Source organism: Rana temporaria, chromosome 1 (assembly GCF_905171775.1).
Source record: "Rana temporaria chromosome 1, aRanTem1.1, whole genome shotgun sequence".
Classification (NCBI taxonomy): Eukaryota; Metazoa; Chordata; class Amphibia; order Anura; family Ranidae; genus Rana; species Rana temporaria.
Genome location: NC_053489.1, coordinates 641,680,708 through 641,705,155, shown reverse-complemented (window position 1 = coordinate 641,705,155; position 24,448 = coordinate 641,680,708). Strand labels below are relative to the sequence as shown.

Genomic DNA, 24,448 nt, shown 5'->3' with positions numbered 1-24,448 from the left:
GTGCCATGTGCCCTGATGTGCCATGTGCCTTGATGTGTCCGTGCCCTGATGTGCCCCGTCCCCCGATGTGCTGTGCCTCAATGTGGTTTGCCCTGATGTGCTGTGATGGACCCTGTATGTGTTGTGCCCTGATGTGCCCCATGCCCTGATATGCTGTGCCCTGTACACTGATGTGCTGTGCCCTAAACTCTGTACCGTGCCCTGATGTGCACTGTACCCTGATATGCTGTGCCCTGGGCCGGTCTGGATGAAGTCCAGGGCCACATTTTTGTCCCAGTCCAGCCCTGAGGGACACAGTGCACTTCTAAAGGTGGTGGTAGCTCTAGAATCATCTACCTGTTTCCAAAAGATAAATTAACTTGCCATTAATTATGTGGAGGTGCAATGAAATATTAAGGAGTGTCTATGACACTCTTTATGAATTCCCCTGATTATATTGAAGAAAAGATTGGGTAATGTACTGTATATGAAAAGTTAAAAAAGCCCTTCCTTACCTGACCCCCCCCCCCCATTTTCCTTCCTTTTCTTCCCTTCTTCCTTTTCCTGATCTGATACTGCATAAGGTAGTACCCTCGTGTATCTACCGTTAACTTTGAAAAGGTAGCACATTTTAGAAATTTAAAGTTGATAGGTAGTAAGGTTACATTAAATAAGGACGTATTATCTTTGATATATTATCCACTAGCCACTAGGACAAGTTGTAAGGATTACATATTTGGCGATGTTAACTACTTAAACTCTTCCTGCGATAGTACACAGAACATGGCTAAAATATTCCTGTTTATTGTTGTTTAAGAAAGATGATACTGTTAGTCAATCTTATGTTATAATAACCACCTGATTACTGTAACGAATGTATGCTTCATGTACAATTTATTCTTGCATTTAATAAAGATATTCTTGACAAGGAAAAGTTAAAAAAAGCCAATAATGTAAGGAGCTTGCTATCTGTGAATTTGCATTCTTCCCGCTTTGCATAGTGATACTCTGAGGTTTTCCCCCATATGATATAACCCGCTGGTCTTCACCATTAATGATCAGTGACTGTGACAGTCCAGACACACCAAGATGCTTCCTCCGACATGTCTGCTCTGTGTCTTCTATCTTTACATACAAGGTGCTGGATTCTATTATGTTTCTTTTATTTCTAATAGTAATTTACAATGTTTTTACAGCACTACATCATTTTATTTACTTTTACATAATTACAAAAGTAAAAAAAGAAATGTGTGGTTCTTACTATTCTTATCTGTTTTACAGCTTCCAGAGGAGACATAGTGATGACCCAGACTCCGAATTCTATTTCTAAGTCACCGGGAGACTCAGTCACCATGTCATGTACATCTAGTCGAAGCCTCTTATACAGTGCAGATGGGAAGGATTACTTACACTGGTACCAGCAGAGACCAGGACAACCTCCAACACTGATTATCACCTGGGCCAAAACTCGCGAGGCCGGGATTCCCGATCGGATCAGCGGATCTGGATCTGGGTCTGATTTCACTCTCACAATCACCGGGGTAAAAGAAGAAGATGAAGCCACTTATTACTGTCAGCAGCGTTGGGATTACCCTCTCACACAGTGATACAGAGCCGTACAAAAACCTCCTTCCTCTTTTTGCTCCCCTTCTTATCATGATAAATATATACTAGATGTATTGCTGCATGCATGGACTCTTCATGTCTTTTTCCAGTGACAGGTATATGAATGACCGAATTTGCATTAACATTATCACAGGAGTAAGCATTTTACTAATGGTGGTCATACCCGCTTCAATTTTTTATATCCGATTGATGTGTGTTTTAATCAAAAGGACCAAATCTGAAAAGAGAGCGAATAGACATAACTTCCTTCTGATCGATGCAGACTCAATTTTGATCAGATTTACTCAACCTGAAACAATCAGGCAGGGTGAAAAATTACTGATCATTTTACATGGCTCAGCAGCACTCACATACTTGCATAATATGCAATGCAATAATGCATTTGGGTGGAAAAATATGAATGCAATCTTTACACTGGGTGGAGAACCTCTGGGGGAATCTAGGATGGAGAAGGATCTGGGGGTCCGAGTAGATGACAGGCTCAGAAATTGCATGCAATGCCAAGCTACTGCTAACAAAGAAAACAGAATATTGGCATTAAAAAGGGAATCAACTCCAGAGATAAAGCGATAATTCTCCTGATCTACAGGACTTAGGTCCAGCCGCACCTGGGGTATGCTGTCCAGTTCTGGGCACCAGTCCTCAAGAAGGATGTACTGGAAAGGGCAACAAAGTTAATAAAGGGTCTGGAGGATATTAGTTATGAGGAAAGGTTGCGAGAACTTAACTTATACTCTCTGGAGAAGAAATGCTTGAGAGTGGATATGATTTCAATTTACAAATATCATACCGGTGACCCCACAATAGGGATGAAACTTTTTCGCGGAAGGGAGTTTAATAAGACACGTGGTCACTCATTAAAATTAGAAGAAAAGAGGTTTAACCTTAAACTACATAGAGGGTTCTTTACTGTAAGAGCAGCATGGATGTGGAATTCCCTTTTACAGGCGGTGGTCTCAGCGGGGGGCATCGGTAGTTTCAAAGAACTATTAGACAAGCACCTGAATGACCACAACATACAGGGATATACAATGTAATACTGACATATAATCACACACATAGGTTGGACTTGATGGACTTGTGTCTTTTTTCAACCTCACCTACTATGTAACTTTGACCACGAATACGATCATATGAAATTGATCAGATTATGATATTTCATGGCTGAAATAGAGATGCGATCTTATCTTAACTACTGATTGGAAACAACTTCCCCATGTGGCATATCGATTGAATGGGTTAACAACTATAGATCAATTAATCTTATTGGACGAAATTGATAAAAAATAGAAAAAAAAAAAGAAATGTATCAGTAATTGGAGAGTGTATAGCTACCATAAGAAGTTGTATATACTACTATACTATAGTATATATCAGAGTATGAAGGTTTTATTTTAAAATAAATGGTTCTCAGTATCAGTATACGTTTTCTATCAGGTAAACCAGTTACCAGTGCACTTAGGCCCCTTTCACACTGACAAGTTATTCAGGCGGTTTAGCGCTAAAAATAGCGCTGCTATAACGCCTGAAAAAATCCTGCCCTGCAGTCTTCAGTGTGAAGGTCCAAAGGCTTTCACACTGAAGCGGTGCGCTAGCAGGTGTATCTTTGCAGTGGTGTGTTTACCGCTCCTACACCGCTCCTTCCCATTGAAAACAATGGGACACCGCGCTAATACCGCCGGCAATGCGCCTCTGCCGGAATTATTAACCCTTTTTCGGCCACTAGCAGGGGTTTAAAACCGTACCGATAGCGGCCGAATATTGCTGTAAATACGACGGTATAGCTGCGCTAAAAAAAACACGCCGCTATACCTCCACCGCACCTCCGGCACCCAGTGTGAAAGGGGCCTTATACAGCAATGTCTGATTTGTTTCAGCAGCAGTACTGATTCTCCAACTCCTCCTGGTATGGAATGTATTTGTGTGTTGCTACAACAAAAAAAGTGTTAAAGCGCAATCTCTAACAGATTAAGCCCATGTTCATGTCGAGACGTTTTGACATGCGATTTGGCATGTCAATAGCCGACAATGGTACCGTCCGAATCGGTGCGCCGCCGACTTTTCCCCACTGCACCGATTCCCAAAAGCAGTTCCTGTACTACTTTTGGCCATTTCGGGGGCCGATTTGAATAGACATCTGTGCAGGAACCCGCAAAGGTGTCTGTCAAGTTGCCCCCGAAGTCGGACTGCATTGCTGGTTTGAATTCAGCTGAACTCGCACGATTTCTAACCCGCCCTCAATGTGAACCTGGAGTAAAGGCATAATTATACAAAAAGGTGCTCTTGGCCTCAAACATATAAAATCAAAAACTGCTGCAATCAAACAAACCTTGAATAGTGAGAAAAAAATCCCCGTCGGCCAACCGCGATTGTGGGGACGAAAGCAAACACACAAATCCCTGTCCTGTCAGGGGAGGAGAAACAGATCGTCTGTTCCTACTAAGTAGGAACAATGATCTGTGTCTCCTCCCCCAGTCAGTCCAATCCCCTCACAGCTAGAACACACCTAGGGAACATATAGTTAACCCCTTGATCACCCCCTAGTGTTAACTCCGTCCCTAACAGTGACATTTATACAGTAATCAGTAGCTATTTTTAGCACAGATCACTGTATAAATGTCACTGGTCCCAAAAAACTGTCAAAAATGTCCGATCCGTCCGCCGCAATATCGTAGTCCTGATAAAAAACACTGCTTGCCGCCATTACTAGGAAAAAAAAAGAATAATAATTAAAATGCCATAAATCTATCTCCTATTTTGTAGACACTGTAACTTTTGCGCAAACCACTCAATATACGCTTATTGCAATTTTTTTCTTTTTACCATAAATATATAGAAGAATACATATTGACCTAAACTGATGATTTTTTTTTTATTAAAAAATGTTGCTATAATTTTTTTTTAGAGCAACAATGTAAAAAATAGTGTTTGTTTTTCAAAATTGTCGCTCTTCTTTTGTTTATACCGCAAAAAATAAAAAAAACACAGGGGTGATAAAATACCACCAAAATAAAGCTCTATCTGTGGGAACATCTTGTGACATCATCTGGGATGGACGAGAAGAGAGGAGGGGCCACCGGGCAGCCGAGTGAGTGCCGTGACAGGAGAGAGAACATATTACACACGCTTCCTGCGCTACTCTGCATGCTGGCTAGTAAACGATGTGCACCATAATGTGCCCTGTGCCCTAATGTGCTATGTGCCCTGATGTGCTATGCGCCCCTTGTCCTGATGTGCCCTGTGCACCGTGTCCTAATGTGCCCTGTGCCCTGATGTGCTATGTTCCCTGATGTGCTATGTGCCCCATGCCCTGATGTGCCCCTGTGCCCTGATGTGCCTTGTGCCCTAATGTGCCATGTACCCTGATGTGCCCGATGTCCTGGTGTGTCATGTGCCCTGATGTGCCCCGTGCCCTGATGTGCCCCGTGCCCTGATGTGCCCCGTGCCCTGATGTGCCCCGTGCCCCGATGTGCTGTGCTTCAATGTGGTGTGCCTCAATGTGGTTTGCCCTGATGTGCTGTGATGGACCCTGTATGTGTTGTGCCCTGATGTGCCCCATGCCCTGATATGCTGTGCCCTGTACACTGATGTGCTGTGCCCTGAACTCTGTACCGTGCCCTGATGTGCACTGTACCCTAATGTGCTGTGCCCTGGGCCGGTCTGGATGAAGTCCAGGGCCACATTGTTGTCCCAGTCCAGCCCTGAGGGACACAGTGCACCTCTAAAGGTGGTGGTAGCTCTAGAATCATCTACCTGTTTCCAAAAGATAAATTAACTTTCCATTAATTATGTGGAGGTGCAATGAAATATTAAGGAGTGTCTATGACACTCTTTATGAATTCCCCTGATTATATTGAACAAAAGATTGGGTAATGTACTGTATATGAAAAGTTAAAAAAAGCCAATAATGTAAGGAGCTTGCTATCTGTGAATTTGCATTCTTCCCGCTTTACATAGTGATACTCTGAGGTTTTCCCCCATATGATATAACCCGCTGGTCTTCACCATTAATGATCAGTGACTGTGACAGTCCAGACACACCAAGATGCTTCCTCCGACATGTCTGCTCTGTGTCTTCTATCTTTACATACAAGGTGCTGGATTCTATTATGTTTCTTTTATTTCTAATAGTAATTTATAATGTTTTTACAGCACTACATCATTTTATTTACTTTTACATAATTACAAAAGTAAAAAAAAAATTTGTGGTTCTTACTATTCTTATCTGTTTTACAGCTTCCAGAGGAGACATAGTGATGACTCAGACTCCGAATTCTATTTCTAAGTCACCGGGAGACTCAGTCACCATGTCATGTACATCTAGCCAAAGCCTCTTATACAGTGCAGATGGGAAGGATTACTTACACTGGTACCAGCAGAGACCAGGACAACCTCCAACACTGATTATCACCTGGGCCAGAACTCGCGAGGCCGGGATCCCCGATCGGATCAGCGGATCTGGATCTGGGTCTGATTTCACTCTCACAATCACCGGGGTAAAAGAAGAAGATGAGGCCACTTATTACTGTCAGCATAGTTGGGATTACCCTCTCACACAGTGATACAGAGCCGTACAAAAACCTCCTTCCTCTTTTTGCTCCCATTCTTATCATGATAAATATATACTAGATGTATTGCTGCATGCATGGACCAGTGACAGGTATATGCAGGGCCGATCCGCCCTATAGGCTCACTATGCAAGCTGCTTAGGGCCCCACAAAGCTGCAGAGGCCCCCCCCCCCCAAATTACTAGACGCCTTGCATGGTGAGAAGTCATTTTCGGCCCCTCATCCCACTTCTCAACTCGCTGGCTGCATGGGAGAAGAGGTAAGAAGTCAGCATCCCCCGCTTCTCACTATAATATAAGATGTCATTTCTGACAGCAGAACACCCCCTCCCCCTGCTTCTCAACTTTAATCTTTAATGTGACATGTCACTGTTGGCAGCGCCCGCTTCTCATCTTTAATGTGACATGTCATTTTGCTTAGGGCCCCAGGGAGGTGAGGATCGTCACTGGGTATATGAATGACCGAATTTGCATTAACATTGTCACAGGCATTTTACTAATGGTGGTCATACACGCTTCAATTTTTTTCCGTATCCAATTGATGTGTGTTTTAATCAAAAGGACCAATTCTGAAAAGACAGCGAATAGACATAACTTTCCTTCTGATAGATGCAGACTCAATTTTGATCAGATTTACTCAACCTGAAACAATCAGCCAGGGTGAAAAATTACTGATCATTTTACATGGCTCAGCAGCACTCACATACTTGCATATTATGCAATGCAATAATGCATTTGGGTGGCAAAATATGATTGCAATCTATACACTGGGTGGAGAACCTCTGGGGGAATCTAGGATGGAGAAGGACCTGGGGGTCCTAGTAGATGATAGGCTCAGAAATGGCATGCAATGCCAAGCTACTGCTAACAAAGCAAACAGAATATTGGCATGCATTAAAAAGGGGATTTATTCCAGAGATAAAACGATAATATTCCCATCTACAAGACTCTGGTCCGACCGCACCTAGAGTATGCTGTCCACTTCTGGGCACCAGTCCTCAGGAAGGATGTACTGGAAATGGAGCGAGTACAAAGAAGGGCAACAAAATGAATAAAGGGCCTGGAAGAGGCGCTTGAGAGGGGATATGATTTCAATTTACAAATACCGTACTGGTGACCCCACTATAGGGATAGAAGTTTTTCGTGTAAGGGAGTTTAGTAAGACACTAGGTCACTCATTAAAATTAGAAGAAAAGAGAGTTAAAGGGGTTGTAAAGGTTCTTCTTTTATTTTCTAAATTGGTTCCTTTAAGCTAGTGCATTGTTGGTCCACTTTCCTTTTCTTTCGATTTCCCTTCTAAATGTTTTTTTCTTTGTTTGAATTTCTCACTTCCTGTTTCTCCTCAGTAAGCTTTCCACCATCATCTGAGCGGTGGAAAGTCATTTAGAACAGCTTACTGAACACGTTACTGAGGAGGAACAGGAAGTGAAAAATTCAGACAAAGAAAAAAACATTTAGAAGGGAAACTGAAGGAAAAGGGAAGTGAACCAACAATGCACTAGCTTAAAGTAACCTATTTAGAAAATAAAAAACAAACCTTTACAACCCCTTTAACCTTAAACTACATAGAGGGTTCTTTACTGTAAGAGGCGGTGGTCTCGGCGGGGGGCATCAATAGTTTCAAGAAACTATTAGATAAGCACCTAAACGACCACGACATACAGGGATATACAATGTAATACTGACATATAATCACACATATAGGTTTGACTTGATAGACTTAAAGGGGAGGTTCACCCTAAAAACTACTTTTTTTTATTACACTGGCCCCCCACATTACAATACGATTAAGGCTATTATTTTTTTTTTGATGCTGTACATACCTTTGTACAGCATAGTCACCCGTTGCGAGTCCCGCGGGAGTGGGCGTTCCTAACATGTCTGTGATTGACATTTTGACCAAAAACGAGCTCCCCCCCGTCGCGTAAGCAGCGTCACGGTTGGCGAAAGGAGCCGAACGGCGTGTCGGCGCTATACTGCGCATGCGCATCGCCGTTCGGCGCCAAATTCAAAAACGTAAACAAACACCTTACATACAGTATACTGTAATCTTATAGATTACAGTACTGTATGTAAAAAATACACACCCCCCTTGTCCCTAGTGGTCTGCCCAGTGTCCTGCATGTACTTTTATATAATAAAAACTGTTCTTTCTGCCTGGAAACTGTAGATTGTCCATAGCAACCAAAAGTGTCCCTTTATGTCAAAAGTGGTTTTAGAGCAGCTAGAAAACAGCGATCATAAATTATAATCACTTGCAGAATTGTGCGATAGCGATTTGTGGGGAAATTCGTCATAAAATAAATAAATAATGACAGCGACAATTCTGCAACTGAGCAAATTTCAGTGATTTTGAGTTGATTACATTATTGAATAATTTTTATTAGAATTATATTATTAGTTGTTATAATTATTTATAATTATTTATTATATTATAATTTATCATTTTGTTTTTAAAAAAATGTCATACCCGGGATGCCTACTAGACTCTTGTTTGGTCAGATTTAAGTGAGTTATTCCTAAAAATTACAGGCCTACAGTATAAAACGCCAAATTTCCTTGCAAATAATGGTACCGCTTTCAGTATGTTTTTTCTGAAAGAATCATACCGCCAGGGAGGTTAAGGAATTAGGCTGGCAGAGGACCTCATCTATCTATTGATATATCTATTTATGTACACATACTGTACATACCTTTACATATTGCCTTTTAGCTGTCAAAGCCGGAAGAAAAATCTATAAGGCTGGACGTGGCAATCACATGGGCACCCAAACAATTAAGTGACAATGAAACATTGGGGTCTATTCACTAACGTTTAGCGCATGCGATAACATATGACTCAATAAATAAAGTCCAATTCACAGACCAGAGAGTAAAAAAACATGTGATATTTACCACCATATTTCCTCGCCAGTCACCAGGCACAGAACAGGCTGCATTTAATGGACACAGGTAAGGCTGTAAGTCAGGCTGCATTTAACCACTTAAGCCCCGGACCTTTAGGCAGCTAAATGCCCAGGCCAGGTTTTGCGATTCGGCACTGCGTCGCTTTAACAGACAATTGCACGGTTGTGTGACGTGGCTCCCAAACAAAATTGGCGTCCTTTTTTCCCCACAAATAGAGATTTCTTTTGGTGGTATTTGATCACCTGTGCAGTTTTTATTTTTTGCGCTATAAACAAAAATATAGCGACAATTTTGAAAAAAAATCAATATTTTTTACTTTTTGCTATAATAAATATCCCCCAAAAACATATATACAAATTTTTTTTTCCTCAGTTTAGGCCGATACGTATTCTTCTACCTACTTTTGGTAAAAAAAATCGCAATAGGCGTTTATCGATTGGTTTGCGCAAAATTTATAGCGTTTACAAAATAGGGGATAGTTTATTGCATTTTTATAAAAAAAATTTTTTTTTACTACTAATGGCGGCGATCAGCGAGTTTTTTTCGTGACTGTGACATTATGGCGGACACTTCGGACAATTTTGACACATTTTTGGGACCATTGTCATTTTCACAGCAAAAAATGCATTTAAATTGCATTGTTTATTGTGAAAATGACAGTTGCAGTTTGGGAGTTAACCACAGGGGGCGCTGTAGGAGTTAGTGTTCACTTAGTGTGTGTTTACAACTGTAGGGGGGTGTGGCTGTAGGACTGACGTCATCGATCGAGTCTCCCTATATAAGGGATCACTCGATCGATGCAGTGCCATAGTGAAGCACGGGAAAGCCGTGTATACATACGGCTCTCCCCGTTCTTCAGCTCCGGGGAGCGATCGCGACGGAGCGGCTATAAACGAATAGCCGCGCCGTTGTCCCGGATCTCTCCCCGCGGGAATCCGACCGCTGCATGTAGCGGGGGGGTCCCGATCGGACCCCCCACCCGCTAGAAGGCAAGGACCCATTTGCCTGTACGTGCCATTCTGTGGACGTACATATACATGCAGCGGTCGGGAAGTGGTTAATGGGCACAAGTCAGGCTGCATTTCATGGGCACTGGCACATTTTTTGGTACACCATTTGGTTTCAGAATATGTTTTTTTTCTTGTTTTCCCCCTCTAAAACCTAGGTGCGTCTTATGGAGCGAAAAATATGGTACTTTTTCTATATCTCTATTTTTACTACTCCTGTAAAAAAAAAAAAAAAAAAAAAAAATATATATATATATATATATATATATATATATATATATATATATATATATATTTACATATGTTGCATTTTAAAGGGAATCGATCTTTGCTAAAGAAAAATAACAATCTTTAATGTTGTCCACTATATACTGCTGTGCTGTAAATATTAAGAATAGGTCCTCATAGGTAAAGATTAATTTTTCAAAATGAATAAGTTAGGAGGTTCTGAATAAACACATGTTCAGCTCTAGAGAAGTAATACATATTCCAGGACCTTTTATGACCTGAGCCAATAAAACAGTTCTTCAACATTATTCCATCTTCTTAATTGTTTTATTATTATTATTATTATTATTTTAAATAATCTGTATCCTGCATATCACATCTATTTTCTGAGTGACTTAAAGGGGAATAGTTAAGGATAACCCGACCCCACAGTCTTTTTAGTAACATAATATGCCTTATTTGCTGTGCCACAGCCAAAAGTCTTACAGACACACATACATCTCAGGACAAACAATATTATTATTATTTTTTTTTAATGAGACTGTTTCAATACAAATGTAACCAATTGAAAGTAAAACATCTCCCTAGTGCAGTATATATCAGAAGGGTAGAAACATATCCTTATAGTAACATACTCACTAAAGAAGACTTGTTATATTACTTGAGTCTCATGATCATTCCCAAAAGGTAAATATGCATGATCCACAACGTCCCACCAGGTTTTCTCCAAATATACAGTGACTGGAAAAAGTATTCATACCCCTTGACATTTTTTTTATTTTGTCTTGTTACCACCAAATACTTAAATGTATTTTATTGGGATTTTATGTGATAGATCAACACAAAGTGGCACATAATTGTGAAGTGGAAGGAAAATGATAAATGTTTTTCAACTTTATTTACAAATACATATCTGAAATGTATGGCATGCGTTTGTATTCAGCCCCCTTTACTCTGATACTCCTAACTAATATCTGATGGAACCAATTGCCCCCAGAAGTCATCTAAATAGTAAATAGAGTCCATCCGTGTGAAATTTTATCTCAGTATAAATACAGCAGTTCTGTTAGAGAACCTTAGTGAACAAACAGCATCATGAAGGCCAAGGAACACACCAGACAGGTCAGGGATAAAGTTGTGGAGAAGTTTAAAGAAGGGCTAGGCTATAAAATAATATTCCAAGCTTTGAACATCTCATGGAGCTCTGCTCAATCCATAAAGCGAAAATGGAAGGAGTATGGCACAACTGCAAACCTACCAAGACATGGTCATCCACCTAAACTGACAGGCCGGACAAGGAGAGCATTCAACAGAGAAGCAGCCAAGAGGCCCATGGTAACTCTGGAGGAGCTGCAAAGATCCACAGCTCTGGTGGGAGAATCTGTCCACAGGACAACCATTAGTCATGCACTCCACAAATCTGCCCTTTATGGAAGAGTGGCAAGAAGAAATCCATTGTTGAAAGAAAGACATAAGTCCTGTTTGCAGCTTTTGAAAAGCCATGTGGAGGACACAGCAAACATGTGGAAGAAGGGGCTCTGGTCAGATGAGACCAAAATTGAACTTTTTGGCCTAAAAGCAAAACGCTTTGTGTGGCGGAAAACTAACACTGCACATCACTTTGAAAACACCATCCCCACTGTGAAACATGGTGGTGGCAGCATCATGTTGTGGGGATGCTCTTCTATAGCAGTGACAGGAAAGCTGGTCAGAGTTGATGGAAAGATAATTGGAGCCAAATACAGGGCAATCTTAGAAGAAAACCTGTTAGAGTCTGAAAAAGAAAAAGACTTGAGACTGGGGTAGAGATTCACCTTCCAGCAGGACAACATACAGCCTGAGCTACAATGGAATGGTTTAGTGGTTTAGATCAAAGCATATTCATGTATTAGAATGGCCCAGTCAAGGTCCAGACCTGAATCCAATTCAGAATCTGTGGCAAGACTTGAAAATTGCTGATCACAGACGCACTCCATCCAATCTGACAGAGCTTGAGCTATTTTTCAAAGAAGAATGGGCAAAAATGTCCCTCTCTAGATGTGCAAAGCTGGTAGAGACATCCCCAAAAAGACTTGTAGCTGCAATTGCAGTGAATGGCTGTTCTACAAAGTATTGACTCAGGGGGGCTGAATTTATCATATACCATTTATCATTTTCCTTCCACTTCACAATTATGTGCCACTTTGTGTTGGTCTATCACATAAAATCCCAAAAAAATACATTTATGTTTTTGGTTGTAACATGACAAAATGTGGAAAATTTCAAGGATTATGAATACTTTTTCAAGGCGCTGTATATGATGATCTTGACACTCTCTGCTTCATCCACTGGGGTCATAACTTGCCTGATCTCCCAATGTACTCAGGACTGGCATTATAACATACAAACTCTCATAGTGTACTAAATCAATACACAAATAATCAATACTGTATTTAGAAAAATATTCACATATTATATCACATAAACCTACATACATATAATAAAACTCACCAGATGTAAATATGATGATCAGTGGTTAATGCCCCTTACTACCTTGGTGCTCAGTTGTCAGTTTCCCTTAATACATTGGTTCTGTTTGTTCAGTGCTCTTAAAGCATAGTTCCACCCAAAAGTGGAACTTCCATTTAAGCACTCATTGCCCCCTTACTTGCCACATTTGGCATGTCATTTTTTTTGGGAGGGGGGTGTGGGTGCCTACTTTAGAGAGGGACTTCCTGTTCCACTTCCTACTTCCGTCTATGGGCCGCCTAGGTGACTCCTCCTCTCCCCTATGCTGCCCCTCCCTCTCTGCAATCTTTTGGACACATTATAGATCCCAGAAGATTGCCTGTCCACTGGGAGAGCAGAGCGCAGCGCGACTCGCGCATGCGCTGCGCACGCCTGGCCGTGAAGCCACAAGCTATCATGGCCGGGTGCCCACAGTGTCAATGGAGACACCGAGCAGAGGCGAGGGAGAAAAGCGGGGCTCCGTGTGGCCGAAATAACTCTCAAATCAGTTCAAATCACCAGGCAGGCTGCTGGAAGGGGGGGGGGGGAAGGGAAAATGTTTTCACTACTTTTAGTCCTCCTTAGGAAATGCTGGAATATTCTTAAATTTCCAGGCTGACTACCGGAAGGTTTATTTATTTCCCACTTCTTTTCCTCCTGCTGAAATTTTTAATGCTATTATATTGCTATTTGTACTGAAACACCTTGAGTGTTCAGTAAGTGCTCCTTCCCCACGCCTGTGTAACCTCCTGCTACTATCAAGGGGAAAAAAAAAAGAAAAGAAGAAACAATCAAGTCAGGCCCACAATCATTACGCTCTGCTAAGAACAAGGACAAAGATAAAAGTGGGCCAGCTAGTGCAGCAGCTAAATTAGAGAAATATGTGCATACAACAGACCATACCCCAGTCAAAGGAGGGTTATTAATCCAGACTAAAATAACAACTGATAGGAAAAGTCAAGGACCACCGGTAGGGCCTGGTAAAAGTGCTATTAACAAGAATATACCCACAGTTGATAAAGGGACTGAGATCAATTTAGTAGTAGTCCCCACGGTGGAAGGGGACCCTACATTAAAAGATGTATTTTCGGTGGTCAACGTATGCAAACAGACTTTGGGGGAGCTGTGCGATCAGATGAAGAGCGTTAAAGAAGAGCTGGTTCTCGTGCGACAAGAGCTTCAAAAAACAAATGAACAGATAACTGAGGCAGAGGGACGAATATCTGAAATAGAAGATGACTTGTATCCAGTAAAACAAGAGGTTAAAACAATGAAAGAACAAATGAGCAAGTTTGAGGAAAAGCTGGATGATATGGAAACTGGAACCGTAGGGACAATGTGAGACTGGTGGGACTACCGGAAAAGTGTGAAGGGACTAATCCAACAGAGTTCTTGGAAAGTTGGTTTTCAAAGTTATTTGGAAGAGAATCTTTTTCACCACAGTTCTCAATAGAAAGAGCGCACAGAGTCCTTGCTAAACCTCCTCCATCAGGGGGACGTATTAATGAAATTTTTGAATTTTAAGGACAAAGTAATGTTACTTAGAAGAAGCAGAGAGATGGGGAACATTCTGTGGGAAGGATCGAAGGTTTCACTGTATCCGGATTTTTCACCTCTCCTGCAGAAGCGGAGGGCCAGCTTTATCGAAGTCAAGCGTAAAATGCAAAAGTTCAAATTAATATAGGCTTTACTATATCCAGCGCGTTTGCGAGTGGTAGCACCGGATGGGACTTTCTTTTTTGAATCCGCAGAGGATGCAATGACATGGTTGGAGGACAAAAAAGATCAGCTTGTACTAAAATGACGGAACACTTAGCTTAAAGAAATAGATATGGGGAATCTAAGGAATAACAAGCACTTTAAAAGGATTGGACAATGGGAGACACACATAGCTCAGGGGACACAGAATGAGAATGGAGTGTATCACAATGAGATTTAGAGTGGGGGTAGTATGGGGGGGGGTAGGGGGGGGAGGGATGGGGTGGGAGAGTATGGATGAACTGGTCACAATAAAAGCCCACAGGGATTACCTAGGGGGGTGTGGGGAGGGAAGAGGAGCTGGGAGGGAAAGTAGAAGGGAGGGGGAGTATTTAAGGGGGGTACATGTGGGAAAACAGAAGGGTTTGACTACACTGAGAGGAAAATATGCACATACACAAATGATACAAATACTGGTAAAAGGTAAATTAACAAAGCCAATAGATTTAACAGGAGCATATATAGATGTCACATAATATAATGATAGAGCACATAGATAAACAAAATAGTAAACAGGGAAAAGTTAATAGCACACTCAGGGAAAGAGACAGAAAATAGATATGTATGTATGGGTATAATGTGGAGGTGTATATATAGATATATATATGTATAGATATGAAGACGTGTATAGAGATAAAGGAGTATGAGTATACTAGGGGCACTAAGCGGTGTAAGAGGGAATTACCCCATTTTCTAAAAGCTATTAGTTGCATATATATACCATGGTTCATAGAATGTTTAATGATATAAATTAATGCAGAATAGAATAATGCAGATAAGACCTAGAATGTCATGTACAATTAACCATCTTCTTCTATGGGTAAGCAGGTAGATACAATTTTATCCTGGAATGTTAGGGGTTTGCACAATTCCAGGACTGCTTTATTTACTTTTTTTTTGCAACAAAATCCCACAATTATAGCTTGCAGGAATCTCACCTTACTGTTGATACTACCCAATTGCTAAGTATGACTAAATCCCCCGTGCAATACCATTCGGTCTATACTAGATATTCTAGGGGGGTTAGTATATTGTTCTCTAGAAATAAGGCATTCATTAAACAAGATGCGCTTGTAGATCCCGAGGGCAGGTTTATTTTTTTAATGGGGAAATGGGAATCTTGTTTATGTGTTATTGCCAATATATATGTACCGCCACCTTTCACGTTGACAGTACTGCAATGTCTGGCCAGACATCTGCAGCTACCTGTATATGTCCTTGGAGACTTCAATAGTGCAATGGATACCTCTCTGGATATATATAAAAAGTTTTCTCCACAGGGCCCTAGGGAGTATACCTCACTTGCTAGATTTGTAACCGAGCTGGGATTGGTAGATCTGTGGAGATGTAAATACCCCCTTCACGCCCAGTTTTCTTGTCATTCCCTGACTCATTCCATGCTCTCTCGTATAGATTTTGCCCTGGGTAATGACTTAATGCTTTCTTTTGACCCATTGGTAACGTACTTGGCCAGGGGCTTGTCTGACCACTCCCCGGTGCAGCTTTCTTTGGATCTGCATAAAACATGTCTCCCTATGCATTGGAAATTGAACCCTTTTTGGTTTCAGTTATTTACCGATTTGGGGAGCATGCGGTCACAGATCCAATATTTTTTGGATGATAATAAATTATCAGCTGCGCCTGGAGTGGTATGGGAACAGGCAAGTATTTGTTAATAATCTGTTTTATTTTGTGAAACTCCATACTGTATGAAGTGGAAAAAATGGGAGCCAGTTCATTAACACCAGGGTTGATGTGTTTATCTCTGGACCTCTTGCTATCTAACAGTGAGTCTCTGGGGATGGCACTAACTCTATGAAGAGCATTGTTAATTACTGTGGCTGAATAGCCTCTAGCTTTAAACCTATAAGCCATCTCCCGAGCCTCACTGGCAAAATCGATGGAGGAGGTGCAGAGCCTTTTAAGGCGGAGGAATTGTCCATAGGGAATGCTGTTGATGGTGTGTGAAGGATGAGACGAGTCAGCTCGTAAGAGAGCATTGTCCGCTGTGCTCTTTCTGTATAGCCATGTAGAAATAATACCATTCGCACCTGTGAGCTTTACATCCAGGAATTCAATGGTACTGGGCTGTAAATTGCCCATGAACCGGAGGTTCAGCTCGTTATCGTTAAGATAATATAACCATTCATCTAGATCTGCAAACTCGTCTCAAATGACCAGAAGCAGATCGTCGATGTAACGACAGTATAGAACTGTATCTGCACGGTGGGGGCTGGTACCCCCAAAGATGCGGGACCTTTCCCACCACCCCATGTACAGATTGGCCAGGGATGGTGAGAACTTAGCCCCCATTGAGGCCCCGCATCTCTGGAGGTAGCAGACCCCGTCGAACATGAAAAAGTTATGAGTTAATAGATATTCTAAAGCTGAAATGATGAATTCCTGCAGGACCAAAGAGTAATTGCCTGACTCCTTCAAAAAAGAAGAAACTGCCTTCAGACCCAGATGGTGAGGGATACTGGAATAGAGACTACAAACATCATAACTCATCCACCTGTAATGCTGCCTCCAGGGAATCCCCCTCAATTTGTATAGCAAGTGTTTGGTGTCTCTTAGGTAACCCGGGAGAACAGACACAAGTGGCTGTAGTTGGCCGTCCACCCACTCACCGAGTCGCTCATTGAGCGATCCGATGCCTGCCACAATGGGTCTGCCGGTTAAGGGAACAAGGCCCTTGTGGACCTTTGGCAGGTGGTGGAAGACCGGCATTATGGGATGTGCGGGAACAAAAAGTTTGCTATCGGTCTCAGAAAAAATGCCTGCAGATACCCCCCTGTCTAAGAGAGAAATTAAGTCTTGTGTAAACTCAGCGGTGGGATTACTTTTAAGACATGCATAAGTGGATATATCTGTTAACTGCCGAATAGCTTCAGTTTTGTATAGACAAGAGTCCAAAACGACCACCGCTCCCCCCTTATCCGCATTCCTGATAACAATGTCCCGATCAGAGCTCAAGTCTATGTTGTATAAACACAGATATTCATTCATTCACATGCTTTATATGGACATTATCAAACTAGACTTTATTTATTTACTTTAGTACATAATTATGTCCAGATAGGTCATCGCACTTTGGTATTGTACAAATCATAAGCACCAGTTCAGTATCTTACCTGAACACATATTAGAGTGTTTGCTGCACTGCATATGAACACTTACGCATAAAAAATCCATGCCTGAGTGAGCAAAGTGTACAAACTGAGGGTTAAATTGTGAATATGAAGGTGTGCTTAGACACACACAGGTGTCACTATGTATATCTTTTATGTATACATTTTTTTTACGTATTTTACATATTTTTTATATTTTCTTTACTTACTCTTTGATCTTAAAGGGTTAATTTTGAGGGAGGTTTTTTGGTCCTTTTCAGTTCATTGTTTAATTGATTAATTGGTTAATTGACCCTGTACCACCATAGGCGGATTTTTATCACATGATTGTACGGTTTTAATATATATTTTATTAAGCTGTGAACCTTCTTTAGCCATGACTAAGCACTAAATGTAAGTGCGAAACGCGTCGGCCATACTGTTTTTTGTTGGTTGCAGTGACTGTGTGTACGGTTGAAAAATAAAGACAACTTATTTTTAAGTGATTTTGGAGTGCGGCTATCCAGTTTTCGTTCTTCTATTTGCTATCATCAGCATTGCCAGCACCTTGGTGGTTCAACAGCCCTTGATTGCCTACGGGGCTCACCTGGAGCGGTGAGAAATTTGCAGGTTTATTTTTGTAATGGGGAAATGGGAATCTTGTTTATGTGTTATTGCCAATATATATGTACCGACACCTTTCACGTTGACAGTACTGCAATGTCTGGCCAGACATCTGCAGCTACCTGTATATGTCCTTGGAGACTTCAATAGTGCAATGGATACCTCTCTGGATATATATAAAAAGTTTTCTCCACAGGGCCCTAGGGAGTATACCTCACTTGCTAGATTTGTAACCGAGCTGGGATTGGTAGATCTGTGGAGATGTAAATACCCCCTTCACGCCCAGTTTTCTTGTCATTCCCTGACTCATTCCATGCTCTCTCGTATAGATTTTGCCCTGGGTAATGACTTAATGCTTTCTTTTGACCCATCGGTAACGTACTTGGCCAGGGGCTTGTCTGACCACTCCGCGGTGCAGCTTTCTTTGGATCTGCATAAAACATGTCTCCCTATGCATTGGAAATTGAACCCTTTTTGGTTTCAGTTATTTACCGATTTGGGGAGCATGCGGTCACAGATCCAATATTTTTTGGATGATAATAAATTATCAGCTGCGCCCGGAGTGGTATGGGACACACTAAAAGCCTTTATTAGGGGGATGTGTATAAAAGAAATCAGTCTTATTAAAACAAGGAATAGGCAGTGGGCTTACGAGGCTGAAAGGAAAAGGAAAAAGCAGAGGAACTGTATATGCAGGACCCCACGCCCGAATACGAAGGGAAGTGGAAGGACGCACAAAAGCTTTATCGTACTATTCATCTACAACAAGCTGATAACAAGAGATTCTTCACCTCCCAAACATATTTTGAGGAGTGGGAAAAAACTGGCCACATGTTAGCTATGATAGCTAGGTCCCAGCAGCCATCCCAATTGGTACACAGTATTAGGACATCAATCCAACTGACGGTTACGGACACGCCCTCTATACTGAAGGAGTTTTACTCCTTCTATCAAGACTTATACTCCTCTAAGGTGATATATCCAATGGATGACTTGGTAAGTTTTTTGGATTCCATCACACTCCCCTGTCTTGAGGAGATGGATAGGGAGCGCCTTAACGCACCTTTCTCCCTTGAAGAATTCCAGACTGCGCTGGCCACCTTTCCAAATTCAAAAGCTCCGGGAAATGATGAACTGCCAATCGAACTGTATAAAAAGTTTTGTGGAGTGCTCCTACCGGAGCTACTCCATACACTTAAAAAACAATAAACAATAAATAACACCCTTTCACCCTCCTTTGATTTACATAGGGGAACAAGGCAGGGTTGCCCCCTGTCCCCCCTGTATTTCGCCCTGACCATAGAGCCCTTGGCGGCGGCTATAAGGGGGAATCCAGAAATACAGGGATTCAGGCGGGGAGAGCTAGAGGATAAATTGGCATTATATGCAGATGATGCGCTGCTGTTTTTGGGTGACACGTCTGCATCCCTGACCCATCTTATGGAATAGGTTCATACTTTTGGAACCTTCTCCGGTTTTTAAATTAATTGGGACAAGTCTACCCTTCTTCCACTGGACCCGCTTTCGGGACCTTTGCCGCAGATTGCTGACCAGATTAAAGTTGTGGATAAATTTAAATATTTAGGTATTATGGTCCACCCTAAATTAGATCAATATATTAAACTGAATGTGGAACCCGTTCTTAAATTTTTTTAGGAAAAAACAATGAGCTGGATCAAGTTGCCGCTGTCCATTGTCGGGCGCTGTAACCTGATCAAAATGATCTGGAACCCTCAGTTACTCTACGTGCTCCATAATGCTCCTATCTGGATCCCCGCCCAAGTGTTTAAGAAATGCAATACTATATACCGAGCACTAATATGGAGGAAACAGGTCCCAAGAATTAAATTAGAAACTTTACAGGAGAGGAAGGACTTGGGAGGCTTAGCAGTACCGAACCCATTTTTTTTATTTTGTCGCGGCACAGCTTCAACACTTGGCAGGATGGTTATGCCCGGAACCCTCGGACCCTTCTAGAAATATGTTGGGAGCCCAGGTAACCGGAGATAACCTGGTGGAATGTATAGAGGCGGGGGAACTGGGGGCTATGGACCAGTAACCCACATTTATACTCATAGATAAGATTTGGAATAAAACTAAACACTTGCAATATATGGGATATACTAGCTAGTCACGTATATGGAGGAATAGTAACTACCCAGAACTTAATAAATTACACAATTTCATTGATTGGGAGAGATGGGGAGTAAAGTACATTTCACAGCTATATGATGGAGGGGTACTCAGGGATTTCCAATCCCTACGTGCGGAATTTGATCTGCCCAATCCGTTTTTTTTTTCAATACTTACAATTGCGATATGCTATTCTGGCGCAGGCTACAACATCCACATGGGAGCTCACCAGACCGATAATGCTTATGAAGCTAACTATGGCACCCTCCAGGAAAGTACAAATTTCGTCCTTGTATAGCGCCCTTCTTGGTCATGTTTCTACGGCGATGACTTTGAAGTGTAGAGCTGGCTGGGGGGACGACATAGGATATATTGCTGATATTGAGTGGAATACAATACTAGGTAATGTTCTCAAGGTGACATTGTCATCAACTCAGCAGCTAACCCAGCTTTTTATTATTCATTGTACATATCACACACCTGAAAAGTTGTATAAATGGCGTAGAAGGGATGATCCATTTTGCCCCCGCTGTCTTGTGGACAATGGGACCCTTGTTCATATGCTCTGGAGGTGTCCGAAACTGCAGCGCTATTGGGGAGCGGTGGTGGACACTGTTAATAGCATATGGAACCTTCAACTACCTATGGATCCTAAAAGTTGTTTGCTGGGCTGGTTAGATGAAGAAATGTACATGCCAGATACCTCTACTGCTATTTTAAAGACCCTATTTTTGGCCAGGAAGCTTATTGCTAGGAAATGGCTGTCTGTAATGGCCCCCACACACACAGAGTGGATAATATCGGTAAATGATTCTCTTGTTAGGGAACAACTTACGTATAAACACAGGGGTAATTTGGGGAAGTTCGAGAATATATGGGGCCCCTGGCTGAATTGCCCAGGTTTGGCATCATCGCGGCTGATGCAAAGTAGAATTTCTGGAGGCAGAGCTGAAGCGGCTACTAGGCCGACGTAGAATGAACAGGCTAGAAGGAGGGGTAGAGGGGGGGGGGGAAGGGGGAAAAGAAAATATGTATGAAGGGTATCTTAAGGTTTTCTAGAAATAATGCACCCAATATAGTGCTGAAGAATACAGAGGTGTTGTATGGACATGTATGTGTTCCTAAAGATATGTGAAACCTGTGGGGCAATATACCATGTAATATTTTGTATTGTTTTTTTTTAAAAAAACGTAAGTAAGTATGTGTTTTGTATGTCGAAACTTCAATAAAAAAATATCTGATTATAAAGTCTATGGAACTCGAACGTTTGAAATCTAAAGTGCTAATTTCAAAGGCTAATATGCAAGTTATTGTCCTAAAACGTGTTTGGGGACCTGGGTCCTGCCCCTGGGGACATGTATCAATGCAAAAAAAAGTTTTAAAAACTTCAGTTTTTTCAGGAGCAGTGATTTTAATTGACTTTTTATCTTTCAGAAATGACACTTTGTGCAGGGACAGTTATAAGCACAGGAAACAAGCGCTGCTTTACAGGCATACTTTACACACCCCCTAGGTACAAAATTTAAAGGAATATTTCACTTTTATTGTTTCACGTTAAGCATTATTAAAATCACTGCTCCGGAAAAAACGGGCGTTTTTTTAAAACTTTTTTCCATTAATACATGTCCCCTGGGGCAGGACCCGGGTCCCCAAACACTTTTTATGACAATAACTTGCATATAAGCCTTTAAAATTAGCACTTTAGATTTCTCCCATAGACTTTTCCAGGGTGTTCTGCGGCTTTTCGAATTTGCTGCGAACCCCCCAAATTGTTCGCTGTTCGGCAAACAGACAATGTTTGAGTCGAACTTGAAGCTCATCCCTAGACATGGGCACTGGGCATGAGATCCAAGATGTGTGCCTCAGGTACCTGGGTCTAGAGACGCCTATGCTTTACAGCTATACAATAAATTGTAGCACAAGAACGTAATCAAGCTTGTTCACCGGAGACTGGGGTGTACTTCAACATCACTGTTGTTCAGAGTGAATGCATAATTTTCATTAAAAAGTAAAAAAAAAACACCCTTTTTTATAATATCGGAGATACATTGTGCAGAATTCTAGTAAAAGGAGAGGAATCTGTACAATTTGCATACTTGCTATTTTACATACAGGAACTCTGAGCTTATTTCCCTTTAGACTTCATATGATATAAACTCTGTATTCTGGAAAGCAATGATCTGTGTGTGTGACAGTCCTGACACATCAAGATGGTCCCTCTGCCATGTCTGCTCTGTGTCCTTTATCTTTATACAAAAGGTACAGAAAACATGTCTTCTCACTGCCTTTCTTTATTTTATAAATCCTTGCGTTTTTTATTAACATTAGCATCACATAAAATGTCTATATGTTTTAATTGCAGCTAATTACATTTCTTCTTTATCTCCCAAGCCTCCTATGGAGAGATTGTGATGACGCAGACTCCAAAATATATCTCAGTGTCTCCAGGAGAGAATCCTCAGATAAACTGTAAATCAAGTTCTGATGTTACTTACTCAGATGGTGACAGTCTAATATATTGGTTCCAAAAGAAAGCCGATCAGCCTCCAAAACGTCTTTTCTATCGGGCAACCAAACGCTCGTCTGGAGTCCCGGAGAGGTTCAGTGGCAGTAGATCCGGATCTCCGTATGATTATTTTACTCTTACAATCAGTGGAGCTCAACTGGAAGACGAAGCCGAGTATTACTGTATGCAGGGCAAGAGCTTCCCTTTCACACAGTGATACAGAGCCGTACAAAAACCTCCTTCCTCTTTTATATACTTACTGTAGTGTATCTGGGTCTACATAGACAAGACATGATTGTATTAGTACCATACGTATGCACATATTTAAAGTATTTCTGTTAGCAAGATCTGGCCATAGACTCTAAAATGAAAACTCAAGGACAAACCAACTGATATAGATAGATAGATAGATAGATAGATAGATAGATAGATAGATAGATAGATAGATAGATAGATAGATAGATAGATAGATAGATCTATATATACATACATACATACATACCGTGTGGTGAGGTCAGTGGCTAGTATCAGAGCCAGATAGACACAGGTTATATATGCCACGAATGTTAGAGCGAGAGCAATAATTCAAGTACTAGACCTCCTCTGTAACTCTAAACATGTAAAAAAAAAAAAAAAAACATTGCCTACGAAGACTTTTAAATTATGAAGTTTGAGGCCATTCAACAAGTGTGCGCAATTTTAAACCGTGACATGTTAGGTATCTATTTACTTGATGTAACATAATCTTTCATATTATACAAAAAAATCAGGCTAACTTTAGTGTTTTTTTATTTATTTTTTATTAATTTCTTACCAAAAAAACATGTTTGATAAATTTTGTCATGTTACAACCAAAAACTTCAAAGTATTTTTTGGGGATTTTATGTGATAGACCAACACAAAGTGGTACATAATTGGGAAGTGGAAGGGAAATAATAAACGGTTTTCCAGATTTTTTACAAATAAATATCTGAAAAGTGAGGCATGCATTTGTATTCAGCCCCTTTTACTCTGATACCCCCAACTAAAATCTAGTGGAACCAATTGTCTTTAGAAGTCACCTAATTCGTAAATAGAGTCCACCTGCGTGTAATTTAAGCTCAGTAAAACTACAGCTGTTCTGTGAAGCCCTCAGAAGCTTGTTAGAGAACCTAAGTAAACAAACAGCATCATAATGGTCAAGGAACACACCAGATACACACCAGATAAAGTTGTGGAGAAGTTTAAAAAAGGGTTAAGTGATAAAAAAAAAATCCCAAGCTTTTAACATCATAGAGCAGTGTTAAATCCCTCATCCAAAAATGCAAAGAGTATGGCACAACTGAAAACCTACCAAGACATGGTCGTCCACCTAAACTGACAGGCAAGGAGAGCATTCATCAGGCCTCGTACACACGATCGAGAAACTCGACGGGCGAAACACATCGTTTTGCTCGTCGAGTTCCTTGTGAAGCCGCCGAGAAACTCGACAAGCCAATTTTCTTCATTCCCGTCAAGGAAATAGAGAACATGCTCT

At 41.2% G+C, this 24,448-nt stretch overlaps 2 gene segments (V, D, J or C); both read left to right on the top strand.

Moving 5' to 3' along the window:
• The first annotated feature begins 1,005 nt into the window (after window positions 1–1,005).
• On the top strand, window positions 1,006–2,015 carry LOC120924493. The segment is given in 2 exon segments: window positions 1,006–1,117; window positions 1,261–2,015. Coding segments are annotated over 2 exon segments (375 nt in total).
• Window positions 2,016–22,595: 20,580 nt separating this feature from the next.
• Window positions 22,596–23,149, top strand: LOC120943375. The segment is given in 2 exon segments: window positions 22,596–22,685; window positions 22,818–23,149. Coding segments are annotated over 2 exon segments (381 nt in total).
• Window positions 23,150–24,448: the final 1,299 nt, after the last annotated feature.